Here is a 26,429-nt window from a genome sequence, read left to right on the forward strand (position 1 = left end):
TTAGTGAAGCTGTACTAGAAAGCAAACTTGGGATTCTTCCACCATCCCCAATACTAATTATTACAGTATTTTTAAATTTTTATTTTATCAGCCACAGCCAATATTTTATATCAGTAGCTGGACTAAACATGTAATAACTTACGAGTCAGTGGATGGTGTTCATGTTTTTGAAAGCTGGTGTCTAATATTTTTCAATCTGGTCTGAAGTCTTTGTGTATATACAATACACGCACCCATATTGTGACATAAAGCAAATCTCTTACAAAGATAATTTAGTTTTGCAATTAATGGAAGACTAACTTTTAAACCAACTTCTCTTTTTCTTTTTGATGAGGATTAATTATTTGACAAGTTCCATCATGATCTTAGTATATAAACAGCTACTAGCAGATGAAGATCCATTCTTTCCAGATGTATTACTTTAGTTTTTTGATCATGGGAATACAATAGTGATGCCCCTCTTAGCTTTACAGTTAGGGCCAATGTGGGTGCTAGATGAGAAGAGTTTATTGGTAACTAGAACCACAGTGAAGTGTTTCAGTGCCTACACCATTCATCATTGTTGTTCGTAACATTCAAGTTTCTATGAAGTGAACCTAGCTAACCAAAACCCTTCTGCTTTTTGTACAATACCTTGGAGTTGTTGCATGCAGAATTAAATCTTTGGGCAGCAGCGTTGGTATTTTGTCTAGCATTTTGCATGAAGAGTGATGTGCAAGGAAGTTCTCTGCCTGTGGAATGAGGACAGAGGGAAAGACTCAGCTGGATAGATGCCCTGAGTGGCTCTAAGTAGAGTGTCATTCCCCACCTACCTGGCACTTCGATTGATCAGACTACCAATTAAGGAAACTCTACCTAAGAAATCTAACCTAATATGGAGAACCAAAGGGTGGTAAATACTGCAAGGGTAGCAAGAATTTTGGTAGCAGCTCATTTGACCCTGCTAATGAATGCTAACAAGTTTAATTGGACAAGGGTGGTTTACATATGCAATCCTATGCATGTTTACTTAGAAGTATCCCCGGATTGAACATGACATGCTCCCTTTTAGGGCTGCAGGCTTAAGGCTCTTCCACACAGCCATATAGCCCAGAATATCAAGGTGGCTAATGCACAATATCTGCTTTGAACTGGATTATTTGAGTCCACACTGCCAGATAATCCAGTTCAATGAGGATTTTATAAAGCTGTGTGGAAGGGGCCTTAGATTCATCCATAACTGATCTTGAGACTACAAACTGATCTGGATCAAAATGTCGATAGATTGAATTATCAGGGTATGAAAAATCAATCCACAGTGAGACCAGAGTAAACTCTAATGAAGTTTCAGCATAAGATTTCAATTTCAAACAACAGAGGCATTGATATATAGAGGAGGGGATTCATAACAGGGAAAAAAAAGCTCATGATTGAACTCAAAGGACACTAAGCTACGGTTGGGCCATCTGTGACAATTTTTCCCCTCCTCCCCCCTTAACAATTAGATTACATCTTACACTTCATAAATGCTGATTTATGAAGAAGAATGCAGACTGGATTTTCTGCTAAAGTAATCTACATTAGTCTGATAGCTGCATGTATCCAATTAATTAGGAGAAAATAGAGTTTTCAACTCTGGTGGCTCTGGCTAATTTATCTTTACATAAATATGTTTAATGGCATATTTATCATGTGAAAATGGAATTCTATAATTTTAGCCATGACAGCAGTTCTCTGTGGCTCCCATCTTAGCTCCAAATACACATTTCTAACTCCAAAATATTATTCCAAGAGCATAGGTGGACCCACTGTGTTAGCCAAGAAAGCATTATATTATTATTATTATTATTATTATTATTATTATTATTATTATTATTATTATTACCCCACTTGAGTCTCTCCTGGAGGAGACTCAAAGCAGCTTAACATAAAAGCACCAGCATTCAATTTAAAATATACAAATACGCAAACATTAAAACAGGATTGAATATAAATAGTATTTTAAAATTCCCAGTTAAAAACCACAGCACCCCCTGATTTGATCTTAAACACGTTCATCCTGCTTGCTTTGTACCTAATCATGTTGCAACTTTCATACACCAATATTCCTCTTTTATTTGAATAGAGTCGCTTTGTGAGAGAAATCTCTGTTCTCTGCAAAACTATCATTAAACCTTTCTTGTTAACTAATTTCATTTTACATCTGCATCCAGTGTCAAATAGTAAAATCATTTCATTCACATATCTTGGTGCATGAATTTTTCTAATAGCCTTGTAAGGTGTACCTGTGGGTGGCTTTGAGACTGAGACAGACTTTCTCAAGATTACTGTATGAGCTCAGGACTTGCTCATTCAAGGACACTAACCATAGTTAAGTCTATCCCAGTTCTAAAATGCAAGGCATTTGGAAATGGTATTTAACACCATTAAAATGTCAAATATTAATAAAAACCATCCAAAAAATTGCTGGAGAAGCTGTCAGGAAGTGGGAACATATATACATATGTGGTGGCATTATAAATATGTAAGGAAATTTTGGTACAAAATATTTAAAGAGATAGAGGATATAATGAACATCAAATTGGAAAGAAACCCTGGTATTGCATTATTATCAATATATAATAACAATAAGATGGATAAAAAAGAAAAAGAAGCAATAACAAATTTATTGACAATAGCAAGACTGCTTATAGCAAGGAACTGGAGAAAAGTAATAGATGTTCAGATTGAAGAATGGTATAAGGAAGTATGGAAATTGGCAATAAATGATAAGCTAACATGTAAATTAAAAGTTAAAAGAGGGATATGGAAAAAATGATTTTGAGGATGTATGGGGGAAATTTATTGAGAAAGGACTCCAAAAAAGGGATGGAGGGCTACCGCCCCAGGAAGAAATGAGATTTTGATTAGATAATGCATAAGAAATGGCTCGGGGAGGGAGGGGGGGATACACAGTGGTGAAGAAATATAGATAGACAAATGTTAACGATGTAGTAGATATAAATCAACAGTAGATATAAAAGAATGATGCAAGTATTGTATGATAAATTAAATATCTGCTATGTGACAAAAGCAATTATTGTATAAAAAAATTTAAATTCAATAAAAACTATTTTAAAAAAAATGCAAGGCCCACATAATCCCTGAGCATCTGTATTAAAGCATCAACCATACATAACAGTCGAATATCAATTTCTAACAAAGGTAGGAGACAAATCAATTACAAGGCCTTAGCATGTCAAATAAGGCAAAATGCATGTGCCATTTGATAAGATCCTAAAACTAGAAACCATCCAAGTTGGTCCTGGTCTTCCAGTCCTGTTCTACATTCCAGCGTATTACTTCATGTGTCTTCTTACTTATATGGCCCTGTTCTTTATCACATTGGAGACGCTGTATCCTCACAATGCCCCCAGTGAGCTAGCTGAGTATTCTTAACCCTCAAAACCGAGGCACGCAGCGCTTCATCAGGCCAAGGTCACCTCCAAGGATGGTTGCAGTTCCAAGGATTAAATCCAAGAATTTCATTCCCAAGTCCAAGAACTATCTCAAATGAACAAAATGCCAGGCACTGTCATCACTTACATTTCTGAAAGCACACATTTAAGTAAGATGTTCAGCTGGGGCTCAATATAGGATGCGCAAGATTCTGGGAGCTTTCCCATCAGGATCAGAAGGAGCTACACAAGTGGCATTTGCCATTGAATCAAACCTACAGCATATAGTTTCAGTGATTTCAGTTATGAAGACTTGGGAAAGACTTTACCTTGAGATCAGTCATATAACTGGAGGTGAAAGAACTAACCTATATGGACTCAATCTCCTATCTTGCCATGGGTCTGCAGTTTTCCTGTAGGTGAGTTATCCTAACATTGTCCTGGGACCCCAAATGAGGAAATAAGTATGTTGGTAACTGAGCAGCTGATACAATGATAGGCAGCTTTTTTTCTAGAGGAGAACCCCTGCAAATTATATTCATTTTAAAACAGCCCCAATTGCAGCCAATTTTGTTGCAAAAAGGTGGTATTATTTTTTAAAAAATCAATCAGGCAAAACCCATAAATCAATCTGACTCTTTAGAAAATTAGAAATTTAAAAAATGTCTTAAAGAAATAAAGTCCTTCTTTACTTAGATTGGTACAAGAACCAATTCTGAAAACATTTCAAAGTCTTTTTTATGTTCATTACCTGACTGGATATTTATCGAGCTTCCTCTGATGCTGAACATTTTCTTTGGCTTTGAATTAAACCATTTAGTAGTTTGCTTGGGTTTCCTGACCCAAAGTGGTAGTTTGTTTTCTAAAATTGTTTCTTAGACTGTCTAAAGTTCATTATTATTTATATGGAATTTTACTTATAACCTCCTTCCATAAAAATGATGGGTACTATCTTAAACTCCACTTTTATCTCTGTATTGTGAAATACTGTTTTTAGAGTAATACGATTTGTGGGATGATGTGACTCCCCAAATCATTTTTGTGCATCTCCAATTGTATCCCATTTTGGGGGGGGGGGAGATAACTCTATACTAAAACCTCTTATTGCAAGCCCTCCAGTCAGTTATAATTATTTTTAAAAGTATTAATTTCCATGGCAGAAGGCAGGTACAGAGGAAGCTGCCTTATATAAAGTCATGCTGTTAGTCCACTTCATTCTCTATACAATGCTTCAACTTGAGAGAAGTCTTTCTCAGTCTTACTACCTGAGATCCCTTTGACTGTTCCTTTTATAAACTGCCTCTTTTCAGAGTGAGACCCAAGGTGGCTCACAGAAAGAACCAGGTAAAATTGATCAATAAGAATATAAACACAATTTAAATGCATCACATTCAAGCATAGCTAATAAATAGTATAAAATCATGTTTAAAACATTTAAAGTTTAAAATAAAGCATACACACGCATCCATAAGTGGGCTCCTTGGAAGCTATTACTTCTTAAAAACTTGCTTGGACAAGAGGTCATTTTCGTGCTGTGAAAAAAGAACAGGATGGAAGGCAGCCTAGCTTCTCATGGAAAGGATGTTCCAGAAAGTGGGAGCAGCCACTGAGAAAGTTCTCTCCTGTGTCCTCACCAAGCGAAGCTGTGCTGGTAGTGGATTAATTGAAGGACCTCCCCTACTGATCCTAAAACTTTAGCAGGTTCATATTGGGAGATACAGTCTTTCAAAGTCTAAAACGATTAGTGATTACAGAGCATGTAACTACAATTCTGGAGGCCAGAGTTTGATTCCCCACTCAGCCATGAAAACCCGTATTTTCAGCCTTAGAAACCCTCATGATACGTTTTCCTTTCTTGTTGTTGTGTGTCTTCACACAACAAGAGGAGGTGCCAGTGTTTTCATGGTCAAGACTTTTCATAGGCACCTATGTAGACACAGCAGGTCTGGCATCCTTGATGGTTTGAGAATGGTGGGAATCCTGTGGCATTCCAAATGTGTCTCCACACCTCTCAAATTGAAGTTGGGATTCGTCACAAATGGTGGTGAATCCAGTGTCCTACATCGGCCACCTTCCCCCTCACCTCATCTCACAGGGGGATGAGCCACTCAGCTTCTCCCCACTGTTTCCCATGCAACACAGGAATATTCCTGTGTTGCCACTGCTGCCTTCTGTGACACTTCCACTTCACTTAAGGGACGAAGCCCCACTGGAAGTAGATTGACATTGTGTAATGGGAGTCTGCGGGCTCCGTGCCTTAAGTGAAGTGGAAGAGTCATAGGATGGGCAAATTTTGCCCGTCTGATGAGGTTGAAAGTCTCCCCACCTCTCACTATTTTTTGTGCAGTACTGGGATCCTGAGAACTGCAGCTCAGAAATATCTGATTCCACCTCTGCTTTTAATAATATATCACTGTCATATTTCAAGAGGGTAGTTTTCCCCAACAATAACTGTTAAGCATTTGCCCACATTGAACAGGGAAAGTTAGGCTTCCCAACAATAATGGGAATGAAATAACTAGGTCACAGCTTAAACCACCAAGAAATTTAAACCACTAGGAAATGTCATAGGAACCTCTGTAGACACAGGAAATCCGGGATCCTTGATGGTTTGAGAATTGTGAGAATGTAAATAAATTGTGAGAATGGCTGAAACCATTCAACAATTAGCTTGGAAAATACACAACCACCCATTAGACTCTGTTGTTCAGGCAATGTTTGACTTGTCTTCCAGACACCCAAAATGTGTCATAGGAATGGAAAATAAATATGTCAATTTCACAGATAAGCATATCCCTACCATAACACACAGATTGAAAATGCAACATTTTCTAGAGGCATGGCAAACAAATACACACATTCCTTTCCTGTGACTTTGCCCGAAGTCCAGATCAGCTGTTCAATTGCACACTCCTAATGTGATTCAACAGAGGAAGTTTCACACACCACTGCCTGGATTAAGACTTTTACATTTCACACAAGAAAGTTCATGCTTTCTGCTGAACCCACTGGGTCATTAAATAGGAATTATGAAAGACACACAAGCATCAACCAGCCCTAAACTGATTGGAAGTTTGCCTTTGAGGTCAAGCGCTATCTTTGGCTTCCCAATTTGCTTCTTCTCTATACAGGCAGTCCTTGAGTTTCAAACACCCGACTTATAAACGGCTCATAGTTAAAAACGGGGGTGAAACAACATGAAAGGAAATTCACTATTGAAAGAGTTATCAGGGTTAAAGGGGGTGTCCACTGAAGCTTTATCACCAATCCTTGTTTCCACAACAACCCAAATTTTTCAAAATCCAATTATCAAAAGTGAAATTTTCTGAACAGGGGCATAGGCAGCAAAACAAACACTACAAGGGTGCTAAATCTTCCATATATATATATATATATATATATATATATATATATATATATATATATATATATATAGAGAGAGAGAGAGAGAGAGAGAGAGAGAGAGAGAGAGAGAGAGAGAGACAGAGATTATATATATAAAATCTTTGGATAGCATAGGGAAAGAGTAACATATATATGTACCTGTTCCAACTTAAATACAAATTCAACTTAAGAACAACTCTACAGAACCTATATTGTTCATAATTTGGGTACTGCTGCATTTCTTTCTTGGACAGAGCAAATGATCAGACATAGAAGTTTAATTCAATTGTGCACAAAGTGGGTGTGTTTTGGGGTGAGACATTATAATTCACTCTCCATTTACTTTGCAGGTGAAATGAAACGGGATACAAACTATGCACACAGGTAGCAAACACACACATATGGCTATTATGTATAACATGGAGCTTTCACATTACACACCTCCACTGCAATAATTTCACCATAGCAACACATATAGAAACCTGGAATTGTCCATTGAGGGAGGGACCTTTGGAACTCTCTTCTTGTGTCTCTGACTACAAATCTAAGGAGGATTTCTTAAGATACAGCTATAGCAACAACAGTGGAATCATAGTGCTATAATTGTGCAATGTAAAAGAACCTATAATCAAAAGAATAACACAACTTCCAATGGCTATGTGCTTCCACATGGCCCCATTTTAATACTGAAATGATCATCAAAACCTAGTTTTCAAACACGTTTGTCTCTTTCTACTTGTTGTGAACTGTGTGTTTCCTCCTTCCCACTGCTGGAGGACACAGCTGCCTGTCCTTCAGAAAAGGAAGGAACAAACATCAGCACTTGTATTACACACATTATAGATTACACTAGATTTTTACTCAAAGCTCATAAAACAGGTTTCTTTGATTAGACTGAAAGGCGTGTTTTTATTTAGAGGTTCTATTTTTGCCATTGCAAGGCAGCATCCGGGCTGTTCCTCCAGTTCCGATAATACTGATTAAAGATTTGTGGGCAGCTAACGTGGCCATCTCTACCCCAGCTCTGCTATGCCACCCAGTGGCTTCCAGTGAAAATGGCTGTGTCCGACAGAACAGCAAGAGGATGAAATAACATGGACAGGAACAAGAGAACTACAGAAAAAATAGCTGACTGCAGCATAATAAACAGCATCCAGTAATAGTGATAGTTAGCAGCAACCTGTGAAATCATGTCAAGACGAAGACCTGTTCAAACTCAGGGAGAAGAAGATAAGCATAATTTCTAGGAGTGGTTTGAATGCACATTCATCACACTGCAAAGCATTTGTCTTTAGGGTATTTGGTTTGTTGATTTGCACCATGCCTTCACTTTAAATCTCAGGGCTTAAGGAGGATTAAATCTTCCATAACCAAGGCTGCAAAGCTACACGTACACTCTGAGAGTATGGACTCATATGCAGTGGGATAGATTCCTATGTAAATTCCTATATTAGCAGTCCAATTTTATCCATATATACCAGGGACAATATTCCTGTAACTGCCCTGCACTTGAACATACACATTTTTTTATAGTGAGCCTTTGGTATCTGCTGGGAATTGGTTTCAGGATTTGCCATGGACTCCAAAATCCACCCCATAAAATGACAACATTAATGTTCGTTTTTTGAAAATTTTTTGAACATGTTAAAGTCATGAATGGTTCAATTTGTGCATATAGAATCTGTGGATATGGAGGGTCAACTGTAATAATTTAAGCTCAGTATCTAAGATAAAAGAATATAAAAGAGGAAAGAAAAAAGTCGATTTAGGAAATAGTTTAAAACAGTGGTTCTCAAAATCTGCTGCGTGGAGCCTTTGAGGCTCCACAAAATATAATGAGGGGCTGCGTGCTTCCTTTCTTCTCCTCCCCCTCCAAGATGGAAAGTTTGATAATCCCTGGTTTAGAGGCTGGGATTGAGAGGTAGATCCAGACTGTACTGATCTAAAAAAAAAACTCACAGGGAGACCTTGCTCACTGGAGGCAAATAAGAGATATATGTGTGTGTGTGTTATGTAATAAACCTTCTAGGAAAATACCAAGAGGAGCCTTTTATTTTTCTCACACAATATATAGCAACATATAATAAAGTATGTTGTCATTGTTGTGTGCCTTCGTTTTAAACTTATGGAGCCCTTAAGGTAAACCCATGATGGGTTTTTCTGAAGCTAGAGTGTGTGACTAGTTCAAGATCACCCAGTGAGTTTCCATGGCCATGTGGAGAATCGAACCTTAGTATTCAAAGTCATAGCCCGTCACTCAAACCATTATGGCAGACTGGTTCTATGATAAAATAAAAGGGGATAATTAACTGGCAGCCCAAAATAGTTTAGACAATGGGTTGCTTTGTAGGCACTGAAGTGTTTGAATGAGACAATACTTTTGTGGAAAAGCAGAAGAGTTTCATTCCAGTGTGTAAATGGGCATGTCTTGTATGGATGTATGCTTTATAACAACAAAAGGCAAAAGGACCGCGTGTCTGACATCATGTTATTAGGATACTGTATCAGATACATTTTTTATTAATATTGTTCCACAGAGATGGTGGTTTGGGTTCTGATATATTGATAATATAATAGCACTGAACAATTAGAGTAAACCCCATGATTTGGGAAATAAGGGACATGCATGACTTCATATTTTAAAGCTTATTGTTGAATTGTGTATTGCTTGGCACTGAATGAAGTTTGTTTTGAATTGGAGCTGTGTGATCATGCAGTTGCATGTCAGTGCATATACAATGTTTGCAAATTTTGACAATTTTTTTAAATGACTATTATAATTGGTACTCAACTAGGTCACCACTGAATGGATGCTGCAAATGGTATGAGGAGAGAAGGTAAACAGGTAAATTGCATTGACAGACAAAACATAATTATGAGTTCTATGTATATTAATTATTTGATTTACAGCAATACATAATTGGGGGAAAGAATAGTGTAATAAAAAAACCATGTGTCCCCTAAACCAGATTATGCTAAAATACAGATATATTCAAAGCAATCAGGAATATACCAAAATAATGTATTGGAAATGGCCTAAAATGATAAAACCATGCTTGTCACCCATAAGCACAATAATCCTGAAAATTCTCTCTGTATGTGTATATTTCTCTCTGTTCTTTCTGTGTATATGTGTGGTTTTAAGAAGAGAGTGCTGAGAATGAGAAGGTGAAATTATTTGTGGAATATTATATTTTGACCTGAGCAGGATGTGGGTCTTCTACCCAAGACTGGTCCAAGGCCCCTTCTACACTGCCATGTAAAATCCAGATTATCTGCTTTTGAACTGGTTATGGCAGTGTAGACTAATATGATCTAGTTCAAAGCAGATAATGTGGACTATCTGCTTTGATAATTTGGATTATATGCTGGTGTACAAGAAGCCCAAGGGAGGTATTAAATCTGCAACCTTTTCCACACTGTCAGGTAGAAGTGTAAAGTTAGAAGAGATTCATTCAATCTAATCCCTTCATCCCTTCTACCTATTTGGTTCAGTAGTGAAAATTTGTAGAAATATGTGCTTTTCAGGAAATTGGAATGGAATCATGCAGGAGTGGATAAAACCCACAGATCAGCCATACCCATCGCCTTTACCTGTCAAATGCCATTATCTAAACTGACCATGATAAGACACTTCACATTTGTGATACTTGAATCTTGACCATTTTTAAATGTTTGAAGCACTTTGGGGAAGGGGTCTGATGAGGGCCATCACATGACACTCGCCAGTCCTCGCCCTATTTACACTCCAAATGCCGAAGAAGTGTTGCAAGACACTTCCTCAGCAACAACAGAGTGGTAAGTAAGTTTTGGGTAGTTCCAACAGAGCTACGCACATTTTTGGGCCCTTTCCTCCATGTGATGGGGAAATTGACAACCTTTTCTCCCATCTGATGGGGACAGGGACAGGACACCAACATGCCTTGTCCTCTGGGTTAGAAAAAAATACTGGGATATTTATTTGTATTTTTTCCATTTTCATGGGGGTCCTGTGTCCCTAATTCCAGTGAATGTGGAAGGCTGACTATATATTGTTCCAAAGATTTCGCAAATTAAGGCTGAATGCTCCCATTCCAGTTTCTGTTGTACTTGGGTCTGTAAAACAATGTACAGTAGAGTCTCACTTATCCAAGCTAAACGGGCCGGCAGAATGTTGGATAAGCGAATATGTTGGATAATAAGGAGGCAGTAAGGAAAAGCCTATTAAACATTAAATTAGGTTAAGATTTTTCAAATGAAGCACCAAAACATCATGTTAGACAACAAATTTGACAGAAAAAGTAGTTCAATACACAGTAATGTTATGTTGTAATTACTGTATTTATGAATTTAGCACCAAAATATCATGATATATTGAAAACATTGACTACAAAAATGGCTTGGATAATCCAGAGGCTTGGATAAGCAGGGCTTGGATTAGTGAGACTCTATTGTATTCATTTCGGGAATTTCTATGCTACCTTTCTCCCGACGGACCAAAGACGGCTCACAACATATTTAAAATATACAATGTAACAACTATTCCTGTTGATTAGGAAATCCACAGATACGGGCAGAATCAGATTGCACACTTCTACTAGATTCTCCTGCTTCCTGCATGTGCCAGCATCCAGCCCTGGAGAAGTGGGAGACCCTCCAGAGGAGTTTTTCAGTGTCATACAACACTGTTGAAGCAATGCAGAGCAAAGGAAAACCTTATATAATCTTGCAGAAGCAGCAAAATCCAGCAGATCTATACAGCAAATGGCTGGCTGTTATTTACCCCATTCCTTTACTGATTGACTGAAGCCCATAAAGAGATTATAGAATACTCAGGCTACCAGCCCCTTGGAACAACGAAAGCTAAGAAAGCTCCATGTAAAAGTACAGTAGAGTCTCACTTATCCAACATAAACGGGCCAGCAGAATGTTGGATAAGCGAATATGTTGGATAATAAGGAGGGATTAAGGAAAAGCCTATTAAACATCAAATTAGGTTGTGATTTTACAAATTAAGCACCAAAACATCTTGTTATACACAAATTTGACAGAAAAAGTAGTTCATTACACATTAATGCTATTTAGTAATTACTGTATTTACGAATTTAGCACCAAAATATCACGATGTATTGAAAACATTGACTACAAAAATGCATTGGATAATCCAGAATGTTGGATAAGCGAGTGTTGGATAAGTGAGACTCTACTGTAGTATTAAATTTCAATGTCACAGTCAAGGAAAGGATTGCCTCTCTTCCTGTGTGCTTCCGGAGAGATTCAGGTGTTAATGTAGTAGCTATCAATGCCACCAAAACATACTTTCTTGTGGAAAGGGTAATACTAGGATCAACATACCATGGGGAGGGAATGTTGTGCATAAGGACTTGTGTTGTCCTTGCATGAGAATTATAGTAGTGATAGAATATTTTTGCAAATTCTCAACATTAGTGTTCTATATTCAGATCTGAGCATAAACATTTAACTTTCCTAATATTCTGACTTGAAGGCTGTATATTTAGATAGTGACTAGGGAAGGAACTTCATATGTAATGGGATCTCTACCAACAGACTTCAAATATGCTCCTTGAAGCTATATTTGTCTTTGCCACTAGTTACAAACTAAAGATTGGGAGGGCTTTTTTAGTGACAAGTAGTCATAGCCTTAATCATGTTAATCTTTCGACATGACCATTGAGAGGCAGATCAAAGCAGAGGTTGCTCTTGGAGCTCAGTGTAAATGTCATCAGCACTGTCCTTCGTCACCATTTTATACCTTGTAGATTTCAAAAGGAAATACCGAGGGAATGGATGTGCTTAACATGGATTACTTTGGTCCAAAATGTCACAAATTTAAGAGCTACGCTGAATGGAAACCCAACCCTTGTTACTTCCCATTTGTAAAGTAAATGACTAGGTCTTAATCTGAGTCCTTTTGATGTCTGTAACCAGATCTGAGCCTCACTTCCAGAGATTTTGTTCCTGTAAATTATTTCAATTTCAATCCTGAACAAGTTTATGTTATATGTATTTGGAATCCAGGGGTGTGAAAGGAATTAAATCCATGATGAGACCTATCACATTAGGCCATAGCAGGAGGAAAAAATGAACAAAATATCATTAATAACATGAACATATTAACTATCGAAGACAGAGGCCAAAATTAATATACAGAAATGGGGTTTGAATCAGCTGAAATTGTTCTTGACTAAAGTTGCTACCTACAATTACTCATGAATAAGCACCACTGAGCTAATGGGACTTGAATAATCATGACTAGCATTAGTTTCCAAGTTCTTGTGAAGCCAGCAGGACAACCATTGTTTCAGTGGGATTCACACAATGCTGTCCAATGCATGCTTACTTGGAGGTAATTTCTTCTTGTACCTCATAGGAGGTAATTCTGGTAATTCTAAATCTTTGGAATCTGGAACTGGAGAGAGTGGACTGTCAAAGAACTTGTGATGTTGAGGGAACTTTTTTTTTAAATCGGGACAATTAAGTGTCTGAAGTAGCATAGTCCATCCCAATACTTCTTTGTTCCATTTGTACAGAATGCTCTATTTGTGACTGCATTTACAGGCAGTCCCCCAAATTATAAGCATCCAACTTACATAGTGCTCATAGTTAAGAACGGGGGTGAGACAACAGTAAGTGAGAGAAATCTACCCCTAGGAGAGGAAATTCATTCATTAAAGAGTTATCATGAGGGCTTTATCACGATCCTTGTTTCCACAACAAGTCAAATGTTTCAGTATCCAATTATCACAGGGGCAGAAAGTGAGCTCAAATCTTTAAACAAGGGTACAGACAGCAAAACAAACACCACAGGGATGTTAACCCTTCCCTGTGTTATCCAAAGACAGATAGTTAGATCTTTTTGGCTGGAGGTACACTTAAAAATGTACTTGTTACAACTTACAAATTAATTCAGCTTAAGAACAAACCAACAGAACCTATCTTGTTCATAACTTGTGACTATCTTTATTTCTAACTTCCTGTCATTGCTCAGCATAGAGGTCATAATTACTTTACCACTCATGATCAAGCCAAACTGGAAGTGACTTGATGAAATTTTCTCTTCCCTCTTTTTTGCATAAATGGGGCAAATACATATTTGTTTATTCATCCTTGTGGAAAAAGAGGGAAAAGGGAATTGCGTCAAGTGTTGCTTGTCATACAGCTAACAAGCCAGCCCTGCTGAAATTCCACCTGCGATACAACCATAAAAGGTATAGAAATGTTCCCAATCTTCTGATCAACAGTCAGAAGATCTCACTGCTTTATTTATGTGTTCATCAATAAATAAAGCAGTGAGATCTTGTGGTTGTTGATAATAAAAAAAAACAGAGACTGATTATCTTTTCAAATCCGGAAAAATGAAGTGTGCCCTCCCTACTCCTTTTACATGCTGAGGATAAACAAACCACACTAATCTCAATAATAACCTGATTCATGAAGAATTTGAGTTGGGTTCAGTTTCAGTTGCTGTGGGAACATACAAACAGCATTGCATCTTTGTGGAATGGAGAAAGATATATAAAATATATCCCTCCATGTATTAAGGATAAAACTTGAAAAATTGAGTTGATGTGTTTCTAAGGATGAGATGGGATTTTCTTCCCATTTTTCAGCATCTAGCTGACTCAAATTGTCCTAGTAGTATCAGATATGACCCCAGTATCTACTAATTTGTTCAGCTATGTGTGCATAATCTTCACCATTGCCCCTACTACTATCTTTGGTCTTGCCTCAACAGCTCATCAACAATGGCTGTCACGGGGTAACATCTACTTGTAATTAACCTTTGTAGTCAATAGAGGGCATTATGGTGTCTCTCAAAGGTTACAAAGCAAAATCTGCTCTCCTTTTCACTCTGAAGTGGTAGGGTCAGTTTAACAGTTGGTGTAGAAGAGCTTAGCAACATGTACGTACTCTTTTTTTTTTAAGGCCAAATCCTTCTTCTCTTGAAACTTTTTTACATATATCCCCATTGACATAAATATGAAATTTCCTGCAAAGGAGAGGTTTTCTTCTATGGTGAGGCATTGGAGAATCCCCTTGAGAGGTTTGTTTGACACCTTCAATGCAACATTTTTGGCATCAGCAAAAAAATTTTTTATTGTTCCAGGCCTTTTAATCTGTTGCAAATCCTAGCCGCATTTCAAACACTTTATCTGATGCTGTTTTACTAGTATTATGCATTCTTGTAGAGATAATACAATAATATAGATGAAGGCTGGTATGTCACATTGTCACCTTTATCTTTACTTATACCCCAACATTTCCTCAAAACCAAGCCTCAAGGTGGATAGAAATAGTAATTGTCACAGTTGATGTTATATTAAAGGCCTCACTTGGTTTATAATGGATAGCACATTGTAAGAAAATAAATCAGGAGGCACAAAATCACCCATAAAGACTCAACGTGGCTCCAGACATAATGCATAATACCAGTCATCACATTTATGTATGTGAAAAGATTCATTACCTTATTGCAAAGTAGTCAAGGCCTCATATTTTATAAACTGGACTGCCACCCCTTTCCCCAGTTATCTATGAGGAAGTGATATAGAGATTCTATGAAAAATGTATAGGACTGAACAAACAATGCAATCATACGATGATTCCTTAGCTTTACCTGAGCACAGTCGTCCATCCGCATTTGCAGTTTTGACTTTTTGAAGATTTGCTTATTCACAGATTTGATTAGAATGTTCAGTACCATTCTATTATCTGGGCAGAGGCCACAAGGGGGAACTAGAGAGAGAAGGATAGTCCATTTCGGGGGGGGGGGGTTGAAAGAGGAAAACCATTTCCCCCATTTTCACTGGTTATTCCCCCTCCTCACTTCCCATATCACAAACAGGGACATGGGTGGGAGTGAATAACAGAAAAACAGGGGGAAATGGTTTTCCTCCTTCAACCCACCCTCCAACCCATAAAATGGGCCATCCTTCTCTCTCTAGCACCCCCTTGTGGCTTCCGCCCAGATAATAGAACAGTTCCAAATGTTCTCTCTAGAAATCTCTAGGCTCCCTAGTATGACTTACGGGGTTAGCGTCAGCCAGAGTCATGCTGGGGGAACTACAGATCCTTAGAGAGAACATCTCTAGATCCTCTCAAAGTTGACCATTCTGGAAGACCTAAACATTCCTAGAGAGAAATAACAATTTCTTTATCCATGGTTTTTCACTTTCATTGTGGAACTGGAAGCGTAAACCCAGCAGAAGTGGAAGGCTGACTGAAAGAGCAATCCAGCCTCTGACAGCTGGGAAAAATTCAGTATAGCAAAGCTTTTGTACTATTCTTCCCTTTCCAAGAGTATATCCATACTTCACGGTTATAGCAGTCTAATGCTACTTTTGTTCACATGGTTCCATCCTACAGAATGCAAGGATCTGTCATTTGGAAAGGTACTTATTTGCCAAAATTCTTTGCTGGAGAGCTATAGTGTATTCCTCAAACTATAGCACTGAGACTAACTGAAGAGTCTGTATAGCCTACCAAATACCAAAACCAGGATTTTGTTGGATACGAGAACTACGGAAATTAAAATATGTAGTATTGAGATGTTTAATGTGGGTGCATCTGCTTACAGTTATACAGATATTCAGCAATGACCAATGGCTTCAAAGGAGTATAGACTCAGTTTCTCAGGAATTAATTTAAATTGCTTATTTTAATATAAACCATAACAAGAGACCTATCATCTCTAAAATTGCTCATCTTAGCTACTATTGTTGCTATTCTTTTTACAGTATCCTTTCTATGGTACTCTAACATATCTGAACTTTTCATTCATTCTAAGTACTTCTACTCTGACACAAATCGTATTATTAATTATTCTATTACATTAACATACAAAATGTTAATTCATATTATCCAAAGGTATAGGAGTACAAAATCTACACGTGTGGACGTGTGGAAAGGTGGTGTGTATCTTTCTATAAAGCAGTGGTTCTCAACACGGAGTCCCCATATGCTTTTGGCCTACAACTTCCAGAAATCCCAGCTAGTTTACCAGCTGTTAGGATTTCTGGGAGTTGAAGGCAAAAAACATCTGAGGACTTCTGGTTGAGAACCACTACTATACAGTATATCTCAGTATGCTATATATGTACAGACCTGACATTACTATGAGGTGCCTTTACATAGCAAGTGTATCATTACAAAGCATTCATTCTGGAGCTTTTATATATTCTTTGTTGAAATGATTAATTCTTCCATTGTGAGCTTTTCTTCTGGCTTCCATTGTGCCGAGATTAGCTAAATTTTTGCCAAGTCCTGGAGAATTATTTTCGTGGATCTCAACAAATAAATAGGTTTCCTAATCATTGACTTGCTTGGCTGAGCTACACCCTTTATCCCTCTCCAAATATTGTTCCTCATCCATTAATTAGTAGAACTACTTGGAGCATTTTATTAATGGAAATAATTATAAACAACGGAAGCCACTAGTTGAGTCACTGAATCAAAATAAAAAGACATAATATGGCCTATAACTAGCCCTCACAGCAAGCTTCACATTTTATGATGATGATAATTCATTTAAGAGGATACTCAGAACCTACTTTATCTCATTGTAAAGCAATTTACAGTACGGTTGCGTTAGCTCTGTTACCACAGTAAAGGAAGTCCACTCAACCTAGGGTTTGTTTTGCTTGACCTGAAGCAAAATCTAACTTTAGCCTATGTGTAAAGTACTGCTTATGAAATGAAATGAAAGTGAATTATTTTGAAATATTTCTATTTTTGAAGTTAAGAGTTGGTCTGCTTGTCTCCGAGTCTGAATAATAGATATATGTGCTTTGATTTTATAGTTAAAGGAAATGTACGACAACTATAAGAACAATGTGTAACAGCAAATATAGTACGGCCATGTATCCACAGAAGATACATTCCAAGACCACCACCCTCATGGATATCTAAAATGTGCATAATATGCTGCATCTACACTGCCAAGTAATGCAGATTGAAAATGCATTATATGGTCAGTGTAGACTGATACAAGATTGTTCAATGCAGTTAAACTGTATTGCTTGAGTCTACACTGACCACATAATGCACTTTATGGCAGTGTAGATTAGACTTGTGAGCAGGTTTGTTTTCATCAATTTCCTTCAGTACATTCAATATCTTCAGGAGCACACAATGCTAAGGGCCCTCCCAGTACCAAACCCCGCCCGCAACTAAAGCAAGCGGGAGCCAATTTTGGCTCCTCCTCCTCTATTTGACATCACAATTTAACCCTTTTTATTAACGGAGCCCCCGGTGGCGCAATGGGTTAATCCCTTGTGCCGGCAGGACTGCTGACAGATAGGTTGGCAGTTCAAATCTGGGGAGAGTAGGTGAGCTCCCTCTATCAGCTCCAACTCCCCATGTAGGGTCATGACAGAAGCCTCCCACAAGGATGGTAAACATCAAACATCCGGGTGTCCCCTGGGCAACATCCTTGCAGACAGCCAATTCTCTCACATCAGAGGCAACTTGCAGTTTCTCAAGTTGCTCTTGACATAAAAAAATCCCAACAAACAAAAAGAAAATCCTAATTCCTTGAAAGCTACTACCACCTAGTTACCTCTCCTCTACTAGAAAGCAGAAAGAAGATTGAAGCGTGCCAAGAAAAAAGAGGGGCTTTTAAAAGTAGCCCAGGGAGGATAGTTCCAGGAGGTCATCGCTCTTCCTTACCTGGAAGTGGGAAGCCTCCTTAAAATGCCTTGGAAAGAGTGTGGCACCTTAGAGATAAAGTGTGTGTGTGTGCCTGCAGCGCTTCTCTCCTCCTCTAGAGTAGGAAACAGCTTTAAGACTTTACCTCCTTTAGATGCCTTGGAAAGAGTGTGTGTGACATGCAGGCCCGGGAGAGAAAGTGTGTGCATCTGGCTGCAGTGCCTCTCCTCTCCTCCTCTAGAGCAGCTTAAATGACTAAAATGATGGGAAGGGGAGCCTGGGAAGTCCCCCCCCCTCCCATAATGGGCCAAATGGAAAATGAATCTTTTGGCTCTCCAGAGCAAAAACAGATATCTGCCTTTCCGAATTCAGGAGGCTCCCGAAAAAATGGATCGGGCCCCAACGAAACCCGAGATACAAAATAGATCATGGTTTACCCAGATTGCACAAGCCTAGTATAAATGGGGCTATAGTTAACCCTATATCTAGACTATACTTGACTGGAAGCATGACATAGTATTGCATTGGAGGACCTAAAAAGATCCACAGACACTTCTAAGGGAAATATTTTCTGAAGTGTGAGTAAGTGAAATCATGAATACTGAACCCAAGGAAAACAGGATTGTATTGCAAATCCATCACCATACAGAGGAAAACCATTCAGTTCTGTGCTCCTGTCTCCAGTGCTATCATAAGGTGCAAAACGTAAGCTACCACTTAGGAATATGACAGTCACCAAAATCACTACATCTTGAAGAAAAGGAAGTAATAATACCTGCTATCATTTACAGTGATATATGTGTGTGCATAGGCCCCTTAAATTGAGAGTCTTAAATAACTCAGTTGTATCACTGCACTATCTTCTTAGCTTTCCATTTTAAATCATAAAGATAGACTTCTCCCTGTCATGAACTATCAGTACATCACTTTCTGAAATATATGTAAGCTATATTTTTATCATTCAGTTATAATGAAAAGGTGTTAACCTATCTAAAACTATAAAAATGTGTACAGGGTGGTTGGAAAAGATTCAGATTGTCGCGTTTAACTCAACAGAAAACACATAAATCATTCAAACCATATCTTTTCAGCTTCTTTTTTAAAGAAGATCCATTTCTTTTTTAAATTGACACTGAGAAGTCAAAGAAAAGTTGTGGCTCACTTCATGCCCATAAATTTCCATTCACAGATGATGCTTCGATGACGTCAGTTGACTGAATTGCATCTTATTGAGTGTGGTAGAGTTTGCTTTGGTGGAAAATATCAGCTTGTATGTGATATATAACACACACACCATGCCATTCAAAAGTGACAAAATAATCTTACAATCAGAGTTGTGCATGAATCGCATTTCCTCCTATACCTGCAGCACATCCAACACATCCGGTACCTTCGGATGTGGTGTGCAGGCCTGGGAGAGAAAACGCGGGTGCCTACATGCAACTGAGCACCTCTCCTCTAGAGTAGAGCTTAAATGCCTAAAATGATGGGAAGGAGAGCCTGGGCAGCCTCCCCCCCCCCCCATAATGGGCCAATAGAAAACAGATCTTTGGCACCCCAAAGCGAAAACAGTTATCTGCCACCCTCCCCGATTTTGGAAGGCCCTCAATAAATGGATCAGGGACCCCACCAAAAGTTAGAACACAAAACAGGTCAAGGGTTACCCAAAAAGCACAACCCTACTTAAAACCTTTTTACTATAACAAAAAATTGGCTTATCCTCATAAAGAGGCAATCCTATCCATGATCAGTGCAAGAAATCCAGAGTCAGTATCCTTCACAAGTATGTAGTGAGACTTTCAGTGCGGGGGAGCCCACTACGCTATTTGGGAATCAATTCCATTGGAAAACAGTTCTTTAAAATCATTTTTTCTCCTAAATCTATTTTTCTGTGACTCAGATTACATACATTGGGACTGCCAATTATACAGTAGAGTCTCACTTATCCAAGCTAAATGGGCCGGCAGAAGCTTGGATAAACGAATATCTTGGATAATAAGGAGGGATTAAGGAAAAGCCTATTAAACATCAAATTAGGTTATGATTTTACAAATTAAGCACCAAAACTTCATGTTATACAACAAATTTGACAGAAAAAGTAGTTCAATACGCAGTAATGTTATGTTGTAATACTGTATTTATGAATTTAGCACCAAAATATCACAATATATTGAAAACATTGACTACAAAAATGGCTTGGATTATCCAGAGGCTTGGATAAGCGAGGCTTGGATTAGTGAGACTCTACTGTATTTGCGAAGCTTAGGCAATATATTGGACATGGTAGAGATACTGCAGTAGATAGGGAAACAAGATTCCTTTTATTGCCATGTTAGTGTCAAACAGGTTTAAAAATTGCTTTACTCTCATGTTAGTTGGAGAGTGGCCCACACTGACCAAAAGGAAGGAGGAGAGTTTGATTGATATGCAATAATCCTGGGATTAAGTTTCTAAATCCTCTGTCTTAGAAAAAGACATTCTTTCTCAATACCAGAGATGTCAAACCTACGTGGAAATTTTCAACCAGGCCAACTGAGCTTGGAGAAATGCATGGAGCTGCTCTCTCCCTCTCACTGACTCAAATTGCCCCCTTCCGCCAATAAGCGTCCTCTTTAAAAGAGAAGCTTCAAGAAAGACTACATAAGGGCTATCCCATCTCTATAGTGCAGACCGGAAAAAAGTGCTGACATGTTTTCGAGCTCTGGGAAGCAAGGAGCAGCCCTCTGTCCCCTCTCCAGCCTCCTAAAAATAGCCCCTGCAAGAGGTCCATCAAGAAATGAATCCTTCTTTCCCTTTGCCCTAAGAAAGTTAAAGAACTCCAAGGGGGGAGTGGCTACTGCCCTCTGACACTTAATCCTTCCCGTGACGTCACGGCCGTGTCCAGCTAAATAAGAAGACCAAAGGCCAGGCAAGCAGGACCACTCTCAGGGACTTGGACACCTTGCGGCACTTTCCGCTGGCCTTGGTGGTGTTCCTCCTCTTTCCATCCAACTTTCTCCATCATGGTGGGTTCATGAAAAAATTATGTTCTGCCTAGAGAGCCAGCCGTAGTTTCCTTTCATATTGTATTTTCCAAATTTCTAGTATAAAATGGGCAGGAAACTAATTTAGCATTCAGGTTAGTGTGAGGTATTTGAATCTGTGTAAATATATATATATATAAGGCTTTTCATGTTAATGTGTTGGGATTATGTGGGTAAATTTTGTGCACATTTTTTGTATTGGGATAGTATGTATAAATATTACCAGTAGTGTGTGATTTCTGTTGGATAAAATATCTATCCACTGTTATCCAGGTGCATAACTTGTCTGTAAACTCAGGATAAAAATTATACCTCTGAAGGATAAACAGGTCTTTAACAATGAAACACTATGGAGATCTACTTAGAAATAAATCCTACAAAATTCAGTGTGGTACACTGTCAGTCAAATATAGGAGTGTAGTCTAGATTTAATACTTTAGGATTTTTGTGGGGGGGAATTAATATGACTTGTACAATGCTATTTTTAATTATTTTATGTTCTCAAGTGCAATGCAGTAAAATATTTAAAATATATTCGACTCTCTAGATTACAGATCATGTTATGCATTGTTGCTTCTGTCTGTAAACTGAGAGATGTTACAGTGGGATTTTAAAACTTTGGGCATTGATAACAGTTAGGTACTAGTAGAGAGTGTTCATGGCCTAGTTAAATCATCTAGAAAAGCATTAGCTAAAGGATATGAATCACTTTTCTCTGTCAATGCAATTTTTCCAACAGTACTAGCTTTTTTTTCTTTTCTTTTTTCCTTTCTCCCTCTCTGTTTGCCATATGTAGTCGTTCAGTGCTGATCAGATTAACGGTAAGTGGAATTTGAATTCAATTCTCCGCGTATTGGTCTGATTACTTGCACACCTCAAATGCTGAATGTTCATCATGCTTGAGTAGGCATCATTCCGTTTCCCAGCTTGATGGCATCTCTGCTCCTCTTGAAAAATCAGACAAACTTTTTTCTTTGCATCTTGGAAAGATCTTTCAGGGAGCAAGCTGGATGCTGCAACTTTCAACTAGTCTTTTTTTTAAAGGGGGCTTTTTGTGATTGATTTCTTTCTAACAGATTGAATTCTCCAAGGACCAGCAGGATGGTAAGTTTTGGAGACACCTAGTAAATACCTACTGATGCATTACCATATAAAATGCTGTTGGAACATCTCTGCTGATGTAGACATTGAAAATTACCTGATTTGAATTGAACCATGCAGCCTTGTTTCCCTTAAAGATAAGGCCATGGATTCCAGTATCCACAGTCTGCTGCTGATTGCATGGAAATAGGAATTGCAGTGATAGCAGACAAATTATTCTTCCAAATGCTATAAAACTAATGGATAACAGAAAAAAGTTAAAACTATAACAACTTAGAAAGAAAGCAGAGAAACAAAAATATCTAAAATATTTCCAGTTTATTGATACATGTTAAATTTGAGGCAGTTCAACAAACTCACCAACTCACTTTTTCCAGGAAAAACAATACAAGGACAAATGATCTAAGTAAGACTGTAATATGTAATGTTGAGTTCTTATGGATTAAATGGGATTGGATGTTGGTTGCTTTGTTGTAACCAGTGTGTTGCTCACAATTCAGGCACTATTTTTTGTCATACAAGAAATGATTTATTAGTATCCTCAAACTATTACAATGCAGTTTTTTAGTTGAACAATTGATTAACTGGGTTGCTGTGAGTTTTCTGGGCTGTATGGCCATGTTCTGGAACATGGCCATACAGCCCGGAAACCTCACAGCAACCCAGTGATTCCGGCCATGAAAGCCTTTGACAAAAAATTAATTAACTCATTAGTTACTTGAAAGGATAATAATTTTGACTACTTGTCGGTTCCTAAGAATCTATGCAAAGGCAGAAGTACAGTGAGCAATCCTATCATATGGAATTTTTTAACACATCATGTCACACCTCATGAATATATGCTGGTAAAAGCAACGTAAAACAAATATCAAACAGGCTGGAATTGATTTGGAAAATAAGAGTTTCAACATAGATAATCAATAGGCATTTATTATTTATTTAAATAATGTTTAAAATGTAGTGAATGTCAGCAAGCATTAACAAAATCTATTGGGATTGCCATTTTTCACATGTTAAGTCTCAACATGCAACAACTTGGACATCCATTGTAATATTTACATGTATCACGATGAATTGTTTATTTTGTGTAGAGACGTACATGAAGCATTTAGTATATATGACTTGATTTCTCTCTCTCCTTTGCAGCATGTGAAAAATCAACACTATCAAATTAATATTTGATATACAAATATCAATCTTCTGTTTACTAACTTCCTTTACAAATATTCAGGAACAACACATAGCTGTATAAAATCCACATTGAACTGGATTATATGGCAGTGTGGACTCATATAATCCAGTTCAAAGCAGATAGTGGATTATCTGCTTTGATAATCTATGTTATATGGCTGTGTGGAAGGGTCCTAGAAGATACTGCCAGAATGCTAGAATGGTCTGCTAAGTCACCCATAGACTTGCTAGGTTAATTGGTAAAGGCTTTAGTTAGTACGTTGACATGCCAACGAAATTCCTAAATGTTTACATATAACCATACGGAATATTCATAATAGGTGAAGCAACCTATTCTCTGTACTAATTATAATTGTATCATGACAAAAGAAAAAAATGTCTTTCAATCTTAATAGCAAACGGTGTAATATCAAACTCTAGGAATAGCTCCACTCTCCAAAAGGAAGTAGGACCCTGGTGAAATTTTATTTCTGGGTTGGAAAATTGGGACAGTTTTTCCAGCAAAAAAAGAATTCCAGTTCTACTCCAAAAGTATTTTAGCTTTATCAGTATTTTGCATAGAGTAGGGAGAGAACAAAAGTAGTTGCAGTGCCATAGTTTAAAGCAGAAAGCAAAAAAGTCAATCTTCTGTTTGGCTGTAATGATTATACTGATGTAAAGTGAGCTCAAGGTATGGGAGATTCTATGATTCTAGGAGACCATACTTCCAGTGTAAATGTTTCTGCCTGCTATGATGGGTAAATATGTATTAGCATTAACACTGGAGATGATTTTGTTTGGAATCAGTTTGCCACCCGTTTATATGAGAAACTGATGCTTCTTTTGCAGTAGTTAGAATATGAAGAACAGGCATTGATGAACTACCATTCATGTTGTTGTTTTTAAAGCAAAGCAAAAAGGCCCAGGAGCTGGTGATGAGATGTTCAGTGGTGTAAATGAGTGAAGTTCTGTTCTTCGCAGTCAATGAGGAAACATCAGCTGTGAGCCTTTAAATATGTCTCAGTCTCCCCTCCACAACTCTAAAAGGCCACAACTTTATGAGCTGTAAGGAGAGAGGGCTATCGGTAGCCCTGTCTCCTAGATCTCAACACATTAGACAGTGAGGGGAAGTCACATAAGGTAGATTAGGTTACCATCAAGCAACCTCAGCGTTTTAAAAGCCTGCTCAGAAGCTCCTTCGGGCAATATAAGGAGGGCTGAAGTTAGCACCAAAATAGTACTGCTTCAGAAGTACCAGCGGTGAGGTGGGGGGTGAATGAAGTGTGCATAATTTATCACATGGGCTTTCTGATTCTATGGCTACCACACGGCAGCAAGAGCAGTGATAGCTATTGGGCTGCTGAGTGTATTTGGCTTTGGGACAAATTCCAAATTGATGTAGAGAAAGATATTTTCCATTTGTGGGCTTCCTATCAGCAACTGGTCAGTCAGTGTCTGAAAAGTGTGCTGGACTAGACAAGCATTTGATCTGATCCAACAGGGCAGTTATTGTGCTCTTATATTTCAAACTAGTGTATGTTGTCAGATCATGCTCAGGGATCTTTAAAAAGATTTTAAAAATATAGAATAGAAGGTAGTAATGGAAGTGTGGTAAAGGTCATAACATTTAAGCTACTCTAAATACTGGTAAAGAAGTACCAGACTAAATTGTAGTTCTTTTCTGGAAGGGGATCTTGCTTTTCCACAGGAACCAAATATCATTATTTCGTTACCGCTCAATTGACTTTTAAGTATCAAGACACAATGCCTGGAATTTTCAGCTGGCAAGTTGTATATCCCCAGCCCAGTCTATTCAATCATTCGGTCAGGCATTTTTCTAATGTGCAGCTGGACATAGAAGTAATAGAAGGATAAAATGTTCAATATAAAATAGGCTTCTGTGCAACTGGCAATGTGGGCTTTCATTAGGACCAAGGTGATAATTGAATAAGGAAAGATAAACAGATGATTAAAATTACTATTATTTACATGCTAGTCTTCATCATTCTGTAGTAATAGTGTTTGGATCCAACTGTGTTGCTATAAGCAATAAGTATTACCAGCAACACCCACCACACCTTTCACCCCAGTTTTTGTAATTACTTTCACTATTTTTTTATCATGTCAGAAGCAACTTGAGGACATACTGCAAGTTGCTTCTGGTGTGAGAGAATTGGCCATCTATGGAGATATTGCCCAGGGGACGCCCGGATATGTTACCATCCTGCTGGGAGGCGTCTCTGATGTCTCCACTTTCACTATGAGATATATTGGTTTCTTCTACGGTGCCATCACACTTGAGGAACAATACCAGGGTATCTTCTCTTAGGACCTCATCACATGAGGCAGGTGGATTGCAATTACAGCAGGACTCATTATATGGTGCCATTCATCTTCTGTTGTTTTCTTGGTGTGAAACCATTAGAACGTGTTTCTTTTCCAAAAGGAGATCATTAATTGTAAAATAAACACGTTCCAGGCTGTTTTCCACCAGGAAACCAACTAGTAATGAGTGATGTCATATAATAACTCTCAGTCAGAGACACAGTTGTCCTGCTGAAATTACAACTTGCCTGTCTTGTTGATAATCTGCTTAATGTCTCAGGGGTGCTCTCACTTTCTCTGATGCACTGCAACATGGTAGTAAACAGATCTCCCTAGAACTGGCCCTCTGAAGATAATTAGTATG

The 26,429-nt window shown here is 38.1% G+C and overlaps 1 protein-coding gene and 1 long non-coding RNA gene across 4 annotated transcripts in view; one reads left to right on the top strand and one right to left on the bottom strand.

Moving 5' to 3' along the window:
* The window catches only part of LOC134293515 (uncharacterized), a 56,055-nt gene that overhangs the window by 7,237 nt on the left and 22,389 nt on the right, over positions 1-26,429 (bottom strand). The window contains exon 1 of one of the 2 annotated variants that reach the window (XR_010000458.1): positions 634-763. The exons of the other annotated variant lie outside the window; for it this stretch is intronic. This is a non-coding gene — a long non-coding RNA (uncharacterized LOC134293515). Of the gene's footprint in view, positions 1-633; positions 764-26,429 lie in introns of those variants that run through there. 2 annotated transcript variants of the gene reach the window in all.
* myl1 (myosin light chain 1) overlaps positions 1-26,429 on the top strand; it is a 33,590-nt gene that overhangs the window by 416 nt on the left and 6,745 nt on the right. Inside the window, exons 1-2 of one of the 2 annotated variants that reach the window (XM_003215131.4) lie at positions 21,340-21,451; positions 22,266-22,290. In XM_003215131.4, the coding sequence (XP_003215179.1) occupies positions 21,449-21,451; positions 22,266-22,290 (28 nt within the window). In that variant the 5' untranslated portion in view covers positions 21,340-21,448. Of the gene's footprint in view, positions 1-21,339; positions 21,452-22,265; positions 22,291-22,545; positions 22,574-26,429 lie in introns of those variants that run through there. The other variant, XM_003215130.4, reaches the window with a different exon arrangement.

The sequence above is a fragment of the Anolis carolinensis genome, chromosome 1 (assembly GCF_035594765.1).
Source record: "Anolis carolinensis isolate JA03-04 chromosome 1, rAnoCar3.1.pri, whole genome shotgun sequence".
NCBI classification, from domain to species: domain Eukaryota; kingdom Metazoa; phylum Chordata; class Lepidosauria; order Squamata; family Dactyloidae; genus Anolis; species Anolis carolinensis.